Source organism: Sardina pilchardus, chromosome 12, assembly GCF_963854185.1.
Source record: "Sardina pilchardus chromosome 12, fSarPil1.1, whole genome shotgun sequence".
Classification (NCBI taxonomy): Eukaryota; Metazoa; Chordata; class Actinopteri; order Clupeiformes; family Clupeidae; genus Sardina; species Sardina pilchardus.
Genome location: NC_085005.1, coordinates 7,130,788 through 7,144,324, shown reverse-complemented (window position 1 = coordinate 7,144,324; position 13,537 = coordinate 7,130,788). Strand labels below are relative to the sequence as shown.

Here is a 13,537-nt window from a genome sequence, read left to right as displayed (position 1 = left end):
GCCTATGCATATAATGTAAATAAACAACAAAGCAAACAATAAACCTGGGAGTACTGTATGAGAAGGCTGCTGCTCATCATTCTAAGCAAGCCAATGGCATCTTGTGTTGGTGAAAACAGTATATGTAGTGGTTATTTCTCCATTCAGTATCTACAATATGTTAACAACTATTAGACTGCATACAAAGATAGAAGCAAGTTAAAAAAAAAAAAAAATGTCCATAAACAATTTGACAAGGCATACCACAGCTAAATCATAAAGTTAAAACGATGGAGGGGTGATGATGCACTGTCATGCAAAATGGACCTGTGTTCTGCTTTCTGGCATATATGTTACTAGGTTGAAAGCCGTTGAGCTAACACAGAAAATAATTTGATTACATATTCATATATTCCTCATTAATACATATTGTTTGATGGTGCATGAACAGACGCCTGTGCCCTGTTTGTAACCACTAGACATATGTCGGGTCCATCGTTTCCCTCCAGCAAAACACCACAATCTTGCGTAAACGTAGACTACAGCCATTTTTTTCTGCTAGGGTTATACACTAATACTCTTTCCAAGGGCATATGTGCAACTTCTTAAAAAGACGAACAGGACCTCAAAATAGGCAGTGATCATGCGCGACAAAAGTTCTGCTTCATCCTTCTTATTGCATTGCGTAAAGCCTGGTGTTTACAATAGAAATGCGGAACTGTGATCACTTATAACAATATATAGTCATACGCATTGATATTATACCCCTTTACAAAAACCCACGCGTCAATTAGCCTACACCAGACTTGCTTGTTGTTCTGCAACGAAACCATAGCTGTTAACAGCTTATTAAAACCGAAAATAAGCAAGGTCATGTGCTAGAAGTGATTACTAATGTGACGTTGCGTTCCATGACTTTACTCCTTCCCTTAATTCAACTATTTGTCAGATTTCACTGCCTAGCTTGCACGTTGGATATTATTTTTAGTAACAGATGGCATTCATGTTGTTTTATTGAAGCAATATCGTGGTAGCCTGCAAGCCTTGCGTCGATTGTGGTATTGTGTTTGTGTTTTTTAATGGTTTACGTTCCCGATAACCTACAGTTTGAGGAGTGAATTATTTTTGGAATTTGCCCGGCCAAAACTTTCGATATTGGCATCATGTGTTCTCGTATGAAGCTAGGGCAACACTGCAAGCACTCGCACAGCCTCTCGCTCATGCGCACTGACTGCTGCCTGAGCAATTTGTCAGTACTCGTGGGAGAATTTGGGTAAGAAACACACAAATTAAAACAATTGTATCATAGAATAAAACTGTTTAGGTCGCAAATTACGCACTATAATAAACCGCGATAGGTTGTACTTTACTTTCGGTAGAGGTTTATTGCGACAGAATTAGACTAAAACTTAGCAATAAAGTACAAAACGACTGGACGTGTCATCAATAATTTCAGCCAGGAAGAGCTTCAATGTGATAGTGCATGAAATGAATTACTCTTTTAAACGACTGTAAAAGTAGCGTCGAAAATTACCACAGTCGATAGAAAACGTTACGTTGTACATTTATTGTGTCTTGCAGACGCGTACTAAATGATATTTTGTACTCTTTCAAAAATAATGCAAGCTTTAGTGCATTCCCTCGTATGGCTGGAAGCGGCAGGAACTGGGCGCTAGTCAAACGAGCGAGACGAAAATATATCTATCACCATTTTCTTCCATAGAGATTTTTTGACACTTAAATTATTATTTCTGCTATAATGCAACGAGTCTGCGGGCCTGTGGGTGAGAATTATATAGAGTATATTCCAGCTCCGCCATTTTGGGAAACTGCCTTTAAAACACATTAAATAGTATGAGACCAAAGAAAAGTGTTTATATCTGATACAATGCGTTATTCGCGGATTGCAGGGCGATTGCTTCTTAATGCTTGTAGCACACCTAGTTTTTCTAATACAAAGAAAACCGCACAGGTTGGCTCGTATTGAATCATTTCGCCCCACTCGTTATAAAAAAGTATTTGGGGAATAGAGCTCGAAAGAAATATTAATAAAAGGCAAAACAAACAAAGCGAGCCAACTGAAAATACAAATTTATGCTGGCATATCACCCCCCTCTGTCCAACAGGGGTGGCAATTTATTACATCACACCTATTACATTATAATTATTCCAAACTATTTATGTAGCCTGACAAATTATTTTTACGATGAAGCGTAGCGATCATGATGGATGTCAGGCAGTTTAAGGTGAGAAATCAACTATTCGTGTCAAAATGAACTTAGTTTCAGATACCTATTTGATGAATAGATTATCTACGATTTGCACTAATGTCACTGGTTAGATGCCTGCACTTAGCCTAATTTTATGGTCTGACAAGCAAATAACACAAACAATACGCGATCATAAATTGATACAAGTTATTAAAATGCCTAGGAACGCGTTTATTGACAGAGAAGGGACTGGATTACTAATTTATTTAGTGGAAATCTGTTCAAAATACGTGCGAATTTCTCGTCTCCATTTTTTGCTTAGTGATTTCATTGTTGAATAGGGTCTTGAAAGTTTCCAGCGCAGACGCTCAAATGTAGACAGCAGCGACCCCTAGCGTTGGAAAGGCAGGATGGTATAGCTTACTGTACAGTAAGACTAGGCCTCACGTCAAGCCCCGAGCAGAGGAGTGAATTTGACGGTAGCCTTTGGTTAGGACAGAACCAATCGTGGTTGTAAGAAGAAAAAAAGGACTTATGGAAGAATAGGACAATCATTTTTTGCATGTTGTTTAACAGACAATCAGTGCTAGTTGTGTGGCAGGACCTAAAGTTTGATTTTAAGAATTCAAAATATGTTTCAAGCCACCAAATTCTAGCATAAAATTGAATTTCTGTCTCCAGCAGGACTGGTTTTACTAGTAAAAAATCATGTTTGATGAAATGTTGCTTTCCCCAAATGAAATGAATTGCATTCTTCTTGCAGACAAGCTTAGCATTTGTCATGGAGGAGTCAGCCATGAATGCGGCCACTCCTGACTTTGACGTTTATGGAGCAATGGATTGGAAAGATGGAGTGGGAACGTTGCCTGGAAGTGAACTGAAGGTTTGTCATTCCCATCTGCCAAAATGCTTGTTGATATTACTTCATTGTTGCTTACAGAGGGCAGGGTGAGAATTGATGGGAGTGGGACTTGGACTATCTTTGACCATGTTCTTACAATGACTGTAGAAACTACTGTTGATGTGTAGATGATTATAACATATTATGTTGTTATTGAATAGCACTCGACTCTGCGCACAAATCAATGATTGCTGTCATTTCATTCACTGCATTTCATATTTGTTACTGCTGCAAGGTTGAGGTGAAGGATATATCATGGATATTTACTGAATAATTGGCAACTTGCATTGTATTCTTACTTAAAAAAAAGAATACAACTACAGTTCTTACGGGAACAGGTAGTGAATCTGATGGTATGGAATTAGTCCGTTTTGGCAAGTTTGTCTCTCCGTAACACCTTTTCGGACCGCTCAGAAAAGCTTTGGGGTTGGTCTCCACCTAAGACTCGGCTAAGCTGGAGGTGGCCTTGGCGTTGCAATGGAACTGCACACTGAGTCAGACGCCGGCCCTGTGTTGTGCTCCCTTCAGTTCCGGGTGAATGAGTTCGGGGTCCTGGAGGTCATAACCGATGAGGCAGATGACGACAGCGTTAAGAAGGCCCACGCCACGACCACATGGGCAGTCCCCACTGCCCAGGAAGGCAAGTTAATGCACTGGCTTTTGTTGTCCAGAACAAAAGAACTGGTCCTTTGCTATACTGCTAGAACTCAAATGTGTCTGCGTCAAGCCACTTTTGTCCATGTGTTGGACACATACTTGTTGATGTAAATTTCTGTTTCTTTGTTATTTACTGATAATCACAAACAGCTCTTTAAACCACTTTAGGTGCGGATATATTATTGATCAGCACGTGTAAGCTCCTTTTGCTCATTTCAGAACATGTTTGAATACCAGACATTGTATTTTAACTATACAAGGACTTGTATTGTCTGGGTATCATGTAATATTATGGGAAATCATTCTGCTTCAAGTTTTGATGTGTTTCAGTGCATCTGATAACCCTTGCCCAGGCAGTTATAGTCTGATTTGTCTGAGGCGCTGTTAAATTGCCAGCATCATTACTTAACAAATTAAGTTCAGCAAATTAATCCAAGAAGACATTACAGGGGAAAATTAATGATTTTTCTATCATGTTGCCTTCGAGGCAGTCTTAAGTATTGGTGTCTTACTGTCAACCTTTGCTGAAATTCAGCACTAACTGGAAGTCAAAAAGAAATGGGTGTCTTTCTCTGTCAGACATCTCGTCTTGTCTGCCTTGCCTATTGTGACGAAAATGAGCAGCTCTTTCATTCTCCACCCTTTACTGTAGCTCACTGGGGTTTTCCCCCACCCCCCTATTTCATTCTCCCTCTCTTCCTCCCACCCACCCTTTCTCTCTCTCTCTCTCTCTTTCTCTCTCTCTCTGTCCTTCTCTCATTCTGTAATTCTCTTTCACTCCTTTTTAATTTCATTTTATTGTCTCCTCTTCCCCGCTACCCCATCCCTCACCTTCCCATCCCGTCTCCATCTTTTCTTCCCCATCTTCTCTTCTTCTCTCCTTTTCCTCAACTCTCTTTCCCCCCATCTTGTGTCCCTCTCTGCAGTGGTGAAGGAGGAGCAGCGTCCCTGGGCCCAGCGTGGCCTGGTGTGCGTGCGGTGCCAGAGGAAGGGCTCGGCCGTCGACTTCCTGCCGGACGGACGCCACTGCAGCGAGCGCTGTCAGCAGCAGGACCAGGAGTGAGTGTGCAGCCTCTCCCAGCGTCTCTCAGCTCCGTCTCCTAGCATCCTCAGCTTCAGTACCACTTCAGTTAGCACACACACACACACACACACACACACACACACACACACACACACAACCTGAGGCTCTTTTGTTCATTTCAGTAGCATGGGAACTCCACATACAGTATTTGTGGGGTTTTTTATCCCTCAACATGTTTCTATAAGAACAAAATAATCCCGTGTTAAAACAATGTTCACGGTCATGAGATTGACAGCCAGTTTCCATCAGCAGTGTTCCCAACACAGCCCTGTTCCACCAGGAGAGGACTGCTAGTTTATGTCTTAGTGCTGTTCTGATGCCCGGTAGCACTCTGCTGTGAATGTGCAGTGCTGGTGAATTGGGCTAGGTGCTAAGTGCTAACAGCTAAAAGGAGCTATCGCTTTTTTCAATAGCCTTTGGAAGCCCTTGAGTGCTCCCACTGAACGGTGCCATTCAGAATACAAATATCAAATGGAATATGCTTAGCTGCATAGAGGCATATAACTACATGGACTGTGGATTCATATTCATTGTTATCTTGCCATTGTTATGCTGCTCAGAGAGCAGATTTTCATGTGTCATTCTTTTTTGAAATATTCTTATTTCAATCTGTCTGGCATAATTTGGGGACAGTATACTGTATGTATACTAAGTAGTATTTATATAATTAGTAGAATTTACTGGGTTATGGTAAGTAGGCCTCAGATGGAGTTTTCCTCCCTCTCACTCTCTCCGCTGTAGCTGTCTCCCGGGCCAGTGCTTAAAGGACACTTATGTAAGCGGTCAGTGCCGGCACCATCTCTCTGGCCTCGCCAGCCACGGCCCTTATTCGGCTTCTTTTTTTCGAAAATCAATACTCCACTCCCGTGAGCTCGTGAGCTGGCCAGTCGGTCAGCCGGCCGTCTGGCCGGCCGCTCGGCGTGCAGAGGGCCTGGTGCGCGGCTCACCCGTCCTGGACACTAAAGGCTGTGCAGCAATAATTCATCAGCCTGCAAACGTAAAGCCGCACACTAATGCTAATGCAGCCAGAGAGGGAGGGAGGGAGGGGGGCGAGGGGGGGAGGGAGGGAGGGAAGGAGAGGTAGATATACAGAGAAAGGGAGATGGGGAGAGAATGAGAAAGCAAGAAAGAGAAAGAGAGGTAGTTAAGAGATACAGGAGGAGGGAGATGGAAAGAGAGAGAGAGAGAGAGAGAGTGGTAGGTAGAGCGGGGAAGAGAGAAAGAGAGAGAGAGAGGTAGGAAGAGAGCGGGAGAGAGCGTGTGCTGCATTGCCGTTGGGCCCCCGACTCGGCACATGTATCCATTGTCTTTGAGAAGGAGTTGCTGCCAAGCGAATGTTCATCTTAAAGTGGTATTCCCTCCGAGACTCTAACACTGCCATGGCAACACAGCCTGAGACGGGGTGAGGGTGGAGGGTGGAGGGTGGGGGGACGATGATGAAGGGGCGGTGTGGGGGTCTGGGGGCTGTTAACAGCAGCCAATGAGTGCTTAATGACATTTTATTTGGATTAAAGCAGGACTGAGTTCAAGTGACGGGAGGCATTGGTGTTTATGATAACACCGATTTGGCTTAGGAGCTCAAATGTCACAAGGACCTTTAGAGGCTAGTCAAGAGACTCGAGTGCTGCTGTCGGACGTCTGGAGAGAAATCCGTTGCAGTTCACCCACTTTAAGAGTGCAAGGTTGTTGATAGAAGATAAGCGTGGCTTGATAGTTGCTCTGAGCGCCCTGCTGGATCTGTAACATTTGAATGTTTGGAAGGCCGGTGACATTTCAAGAATCTTGTTTAGTCGTTCTCATTTGCCTTTTCACAAAGATTACATCTTTTAATTTGATGAAAGTTGTACAGTTTTGTCTAAGTAGATAATACAATATTTATCTAGCGGAAAAAAATCCAAATCTAAATACATCTTAAAAATGGTGATTTTAGTGTACTGTAGTGTTTTACAGTCTTAAATGAGACTTTGGCTTCAGACAAAAGTGACCATTTCTTTTCATGATACTTGCCACGTGTTGTGAGGTGTTGAACTGTTGTGTGTTGTATGTTAAGCAGCTGTATGTAGCACTGTACCCTTCTGGGACAATAAAGTTAATCTAATCTAATCTAATCTAATCTAATCTAATGGCACCACAATCTAGTGTTTATTGAAAGCTGTTTTGTTCCTGTCATGACCTGCAGAGAGTGGAATCTGAAGAAGGACGCTACCAAGACTAACGGAGAGGGGATTGGGGGTACCAGGAAGAGACACCTCCAGCCAGAGAAAGTTCCAGAAGAGGCGGACAGCGTGATGGATGTACCTGAGGATGACGACGAGGACTACGTACGTTTTTACTCCTCTCCTCCCTCACACTCCTCCTTCATCCACTCCTTACACTCTTCTTCTTCTTCTTCTTCTTACCATTCTTCCATCAGCTCCTCTTTCATCCTCCATTCCTTTCTTCATTCTTTCTCTCAGTCTCTCCCCCCCCCCCCCCCCCCCCATTGCTGAGTCCTGTGGGGATTCTCTGCTGCTTTTAGAATATGGAGCATAGCGCTGGCGAAGCTACCGCAGGGCCACTGGAAATGTGTCACCGCCGCAGACGAGCGTTTCTCTCTTCTGCCACATCAACGGCGCTCAGATGCGGGGCAGCCAGGGACCTGGATGATATGTTTTAATATATCTTGGTCACCATGACCACATATATACATCCAGTGGAAGAACCGAAACCTGTCCAGTCACAGCTGTAGTAGTATAGAGGACAGAAGACATCCGACTGTGTGGTTGACATGCCCAACAAAACAACCTCACGATAGGATCCTACTCTCACTGTTAGAGCGATAGTGTGATATTTAAAAGCTCTAACAAAATGGAAATATGATTATATGATATTTAGCGATGTTAATGGCTACTTATCATTCTCGTGTTACTTTACAGAAGACATCGTTATTTCTGATTCTGGCCATTATCATCGACCTAATCCATTTATCTATTTATCCACAAGATTCATTGAATTAAAGTGGATGGTAAAGGGATAGTATACAGCTCACATTACTGTGTGTGTGTGGTCACTACAGACCAAGGCTGTGGGCCTAGTGTTGCTAGCAGTAGCAGTTAGATGAATGGTCACCTACAAAATGACTGTTGAAATTCTTGTTAAAATGAAACTAATGCTCTGTCATGAGATCTCACTGCAGTTTGTGGTTTTGCATGTGAAGACCTCCATATTGTCATGGTGATTGTGCGCTGTGTGCCTGACTTGTGTAAGTGAAGTGATTGAAATGGCCGCCGTGTGTGTGTGTGTGTGTGTGTGTGGTTCTCCACAGGAAGAGAAGGACAACAGGAAGTCGACACGCGGGGCCCCCAGGGGACGCAGGAAACGGAGAGGCGACGCGGCGCTACTCAGGCAGAGTGAGTGTGGCCAGGGAGGGGGACACCCATGTGACCGTGTCCTCCAGGGCCTCAAGGGCTTTAAGCATGGGGCCACCACCATGCTCAAGATGAAGCCATTTAGTTCATGTGTATAGACACACACCCACACACAAAATGCAAATAAATACATACATGCATTCAGACACACATATAGATGTCAATGTCAATGTCAATTTATTTGTATAGCACTTTAAAAAACAACAACAGTTGACCAAAGTGCTGTAAAACAAACGATCAGACAAACAAGAAACATACACAAAAATTACAGATGTGTACATGAAAACAATTGTCCTGATTTTCGAGAGACCCAGATTTGTTCTACTCTCTGTGTCCTACATGTAAACTATTTGTTGTTGTTGTTTTTCTTGTAGCGGTGCCTTACGGAGGGAAAAAGAAGTCTTGGTGCTGGGCGTCGTATTTGGAGCAGGAGAAGGCCGCCGCGGCCCCCAACAAGCTGTTTAAAGAGGTAAGAGCTTTCCTCCGGACACCTACGGTAAGACGTCTCTGGGTTCTGATTGTTAGAGCCCATTAAACTGAACATGTTATTTGAACGCATTAAGGGGTGAGTCCACTAGCACAGTCCTTCTGCTGTGTATCCTCCACCTCCCTGGTTTGACCTTATCTATGTGGGCTAATAGTAGCCCCTCACAGCACACTGATAGTCCTGAACCATCACCCTCAATGAGCCAAATACACATAAGCAGCTCTCCCTGCGCGCCTCGTTATCTTTTAGCCCGTTAGCACTGCAATTAGCTTCTCGTTTAGTCTCTTTGTTATGCGTATGAAGATGACCTCCTGGTTTTCATTCCAGAGCTCCCCCTTTACTTCCATTGTAAACAAACGGACTGAGGCATTAATGTGAAGTACTGTGGGTGGCTTTCAAACTCTCTCCTCTCTCCTCGATGCTCGGTCCTTGAGGCTCGTTCCCACTGATCTATAACTAGCAATGGATAGACTATCCCATTGTTGCCGCCCCATAATTTTTTGTCTAGATCAGTGAGGACGAGGAACGAGGAAGGAAGGGAGGGTGTATAAAAGCCCAAATGAGAGGCACCCTGTGTGTTTGTTTGCTAACGACGTTGGGATTAAGGACCTAATTGAGTGTGTTTTGTCTTTTTTTTTGGTGTCTCTCCACAGCACCAGTCTCTCCCACAGAGCAAGAACGGGTTCCGCGTGGGGATGAAGCTGGAGGGGGTGGACCCCGAGCATCCCTCCATGTACTGCGTGCTGACCGTGGCCGAGGTGAGGCACTCCAGTCCGGCTTTGTGTGAAGGAGAGAGACCTTGTGGTGCCGTTGTTCAACAAGAGTGGTTGTCGTATGGTCATCCGATTGGGTGAAGTGTCTCTCGTGCATGTTGGTCGCCTATCTTTGTCATGGTGCAGGGGTTTCGTTGCACAATGTCCATCAGGACAACAGACATGCTGAGTCATGCTTTGATGAGCCTACATCTAGTCAGTCTGTCGCTTCTTACAGAAGACAGTGGATATTGCTTTGGAGACAAATAAGCAATCTTTTTGAAAAAATCCTCCTTTCAAGCGTCTCTACAAATGTTCTCTCTTGTCGCAGTTATCTAGTGAGCTGTTATGATTTATAGCCTTTCATTTCGTGTTACCAAAGAACATTTATGGAAAAAAAGATCATCCAGCATTTGTATTTGTATCCAGCAATATTCGGAATGTACAGTTGAATGGAAATTCTTCTGGTTACTTGAAATGTATTTTATTCCAGCAAGCTTGAATAAGCCCCACTGAGCACCAGTGATGTGACCTTCCCTCCACATGTCCCATGTCCCCCTCAGGTCTCAGGCCACCGTATCAGGCTGCACTTTGACAAATACTCTGACTGCTATGACTTCTGGGTAAACTCCAACTCCCCTGACATCCACCCAGTGGGCTGGTGCGAGAAGACGGGCCACAAGCTGCACCCTCCCAAAGGTGAGTCAGTTCACCACCCACACCTTCCAGCCCCACTGGAAGAACAAGAAGGACAGGGTGTACAGATCAGAGATGTGCGGCTGTTTGTTCCATCAACCCAGAAGGGCACGTGTTTCCCTGCTAGCTCAGCGAGCTCCGTTGCCTACTGTACCTGTAGCTGCCCACTGTACAGTACTTCAAATTCAAACAGTCCCTAATGCCTACAAAGCAGTCTCTGGTTCGGCCAATTTAGAAAGAGGTGTCTCTGATTGCGTGGCGGCCACGTTGGCTTCTACTACCTAATAATAAATTGATTTTCCCCTTGGAGATAAATGAAGTATCTATCTACTGTATCTATCTATCTATCTATCTAATAGAACTTGAAGAACAATGTGGTATCTACTGTAGCTTTCTAACACTTACAGTATGCTGCCCACAACTTGTACGGTACTACCTTGATTATTTCCCTTGTGGCTTTGTAGCTAAAAGACTACATGTAAATATCAGTGTATCTCCACATTTAGAAAGAAAGGAAGCATCCATATGTGTGCTAATGTAGTGTAATATAATCTGGCCGCTTTGCTCTGGACGAAATGAGCATGGCAGCGCACATCAAAAGGACTGTCCATGCATTCCAAAAGGTCCAGCTGTCACCCATCCCACGTCCCCTGCCCTCATAGTGGACAGACCTAAAAAAAAAAAAGTCAGAAAAGACAGACAGAAACAGCATGCCATGCGCTCCTCACTAATGTTGTTCACCATAGCACAGACCACCGTCTGTAAGCAAACAAGCCACATTTGCCATTGCACTGGGTGGTTTGAAACACATTAATTGTTTTTGTTTGGTCCTGTAAAACATAATTAAAGTTAATGGATGCGGTGGGGTGTCTAAGGCCTCCTTTTGTGCTCTTTGACGGTAGTGCGGTGGCCAGAAGTCTCGCTGGCACATTTGCCAGTCTGTGACCTGAAGCATATTGGCAGCTGAGTGCCTTTTCGAATGGCTCTCCAGATAACTATAAAATCAGCATAACTGCCAAGCATGAATAATCACAACTATTAAAAAAAAAATCTCCGGACTGTGACCATGCTTAAACATTCAGACGAGATGTTCGAGAGGTGTAATAATCAACATTAAACCAACTCGGCATCCAGAAAAAAATAATTACAATCTCTTCACATTTATCAATACAGTCATACCCCACCCTCCTGTACTGAGTCTTACATTAGCCATTTATTTAGTTGGCAGGATTTTGTTTGCAGTTGAATTGTGGAACAATAATGTCTGAACATTAGATTTCAGAATAAAAGGAGACTGACCATACTGAAGAAATAAAAGTGTATTGCATAAGATGACAGAAATAGAATGAATATGAACACAAAGAAGACAATGACATTCTGACAGCCAAGAGAAACAGACTCTGATTGCACTTGATTACTCAGTCTCGGCCTTGGTGCACACTTCTGAAAGCCTTCACTGGAAGTGTGCATGTGTATGTTTACTTCTGAGAGCTGTCACTGGAAGTGTGTGTGTGTATGTTTTTTTTCTTGCACATCAGCTCTTGGTGGGTTATCCTTGTGGTCAGTGGTCAGATTAGCTTAGCGATACATCCAGTGTTGTCCTGCGTCTCTGACTGTGCTGTTCTCATTGCCCACCCCAGGCATGAAGGACGAGGAGTTCAGCTGGTCGTCCTACATAAAGCAGAACAAGGCCCAGGCTGCACCCAAAGCCCTGTTTGAGAACCAGAACACGGTAAGCACCCTGCCGTCTCCCTTACCACTGCGCACACACACACATAGACGCAGACACACATGCACACTCCCTCCCTCTCTCTCTCTCTCATACACACACACACTCCCTCCCTCTCTCTCTCTCATACACACACACACTCCCTCCCTCTCTCTCTCCTACACACACACACACACATACTCTCTCTCTCTCTCTCTCACTCACTCACACACACATACACACACACACACACACACACACACACACACACACAAACTCTCTCTCTCTCTCTCTCTATCTCTCACATACACACACACACACGCAACCCACACACACACACACACACACACACACACACACGCCCTGAGGAGTTCAATATCATATTTTCTCTACCAGTCCATTAGCAGATGTGGGCCAGATCTGCTCCAGTGTAGGCTGCACTGCATCTGGCTGGATGGTAGAGGCTTGGTGACAGATCATAAGGTTCATAAGGGTAGGAGCAGGCTTCACTCAAGAGTTATATTCTTTTTAGAGTACTGACCCAATTATAAGCTACAATTAAAAAACAGGAAAAAAGGCTGCACTATGCCTAAATAATCACCATTTATTCCACAGACGCGTTTCGCCATTCTGCCTTCCTCAGTGTGTACTTTGGTGACAGATAGACAAGGGCTTCCTTTCAGGAGTGATCTCAAGGCTGATTTCACAAGTGTTTTGGTTGTGCTGTGAAAAGATTTGGAAGTGGTATCAGGTGCTGCTGCAGAGTCTGTGGAATACTCTATTTGCTTTATGAAAAACCTGAACATCCATGAAATCAAGTTACTTCTCCCCGCGCAAACAATTTAGAATTTATATGAAGGTCAGAAAAGAATGAAATCAAATCATCTTTGCTTCAACAAAGGACTGAAATGTAATTTCAGCCGTAGTCAACAGTAAGAAGAACAGGTGAACAGGTGTCCAGTTCTGTGGTCAAACTGAAGAGTTCATATGAAGCTGTTACCTCTGTTACGTTTCTTCTTGGGCCAGGCGCGGCCTACTATTAGGGCTTTGGGCTTGTAACCGAAGGGTTGCCGGTTCAATTCCCGACCATTAGGAAAAATGTGGGCGGGGGAAGTGGTTGAGCACTGCTCTCCCATGCCCACATCCATGGCTGAAGTGCCCTTGAGCAAGACAATCTAACCCCTCACTGCTCCCCGAACGCCACTGTAGCAAGCAGCTCGCTGCTCCGGGTTTAGTGTGTGCTTCACCTCATTGTGTGTTCACGGTGTGCTGTGTGTGCTCACTAATTCACTGATTGGGATAAACGCAGAGACCAGATTTCCCTCATGGGATCAAAAGAGTAGATATACTTCTAGACAAAGGAAGGTTCTCCGCACTTCTGCAGTTATGCGACGATCTGGTGCAACCAGGCCAGGACAGCTAGTGTATGAGAGGAAGAGGGACGCCGGTGCAACTCAGATATCTTCTTTAGTATTTATTTATTTAAATGGTGCAAAACATTGACTAACGTTTCGATGTTACAAACATCTTCATCAGAGTAGATATACTTCTACTTCTACAGTAATTTCCTGCATATAAGCCACATTGTGTATAAGCCGCAGGACAGTGTTTTATGCAAGTTAAAAGAAACAAAACCATATTAACACCATATTAACT

The 13,537-nt window shown here is 44.0% G+C and overlaps 1 protein-coding gene across 1 annotated transcript in view; it reads left to right on the top strand.

Moving 5' to 3' along the window:
- Positions 1-1,057: 1,057 nt before the first annotated feature.
- l3mbtl3 (L3MBTL histone methyl-lysine binding protein 3) overlaps positions 1,058-13,537 on the top strand; it is a 47,722-nt gene continuing 35,242 nt past the window's right edge. The window contains exons 1-10 of the mRNA XM_062550818.1: positions 1,058-1,252; positions 2,953-3,072; positions 3,619-3,730; positions 4,674-4,806; positions 7,011-7,152; positions 8,136-8,220; positions 8,613-8,707; positions 9,379-9,483; positions 10,041-10,176; positions 11,814-11,905. Coding sequence (XP_062406802.1) covers positions 2,971-3,072; positions 3,619-3,730; positions 4,674-4,806; positions 7,011-7,152; positions 8,136-8,220; positions 8,613-8,707; positions 9,379-9,483; positions 10,041-10,176; positions 11,814-11,905 — 1,002 coding nt within the window. The 5' untranslated portion in view covers positions 1,058-1,252; positions 2,953-2,970. The remainder of the gene's footprint in view (positions 1,253-2,952; positions 3,073-3,618; positions 3,731-4,673; positions 4,807-7,010; positions 7,153-8,135; positions 8,221-8,612; positions 8,708-9,378; positions 9,484-10,040; positions 10,177-11,813; positions 11,906-13,537) is intronic.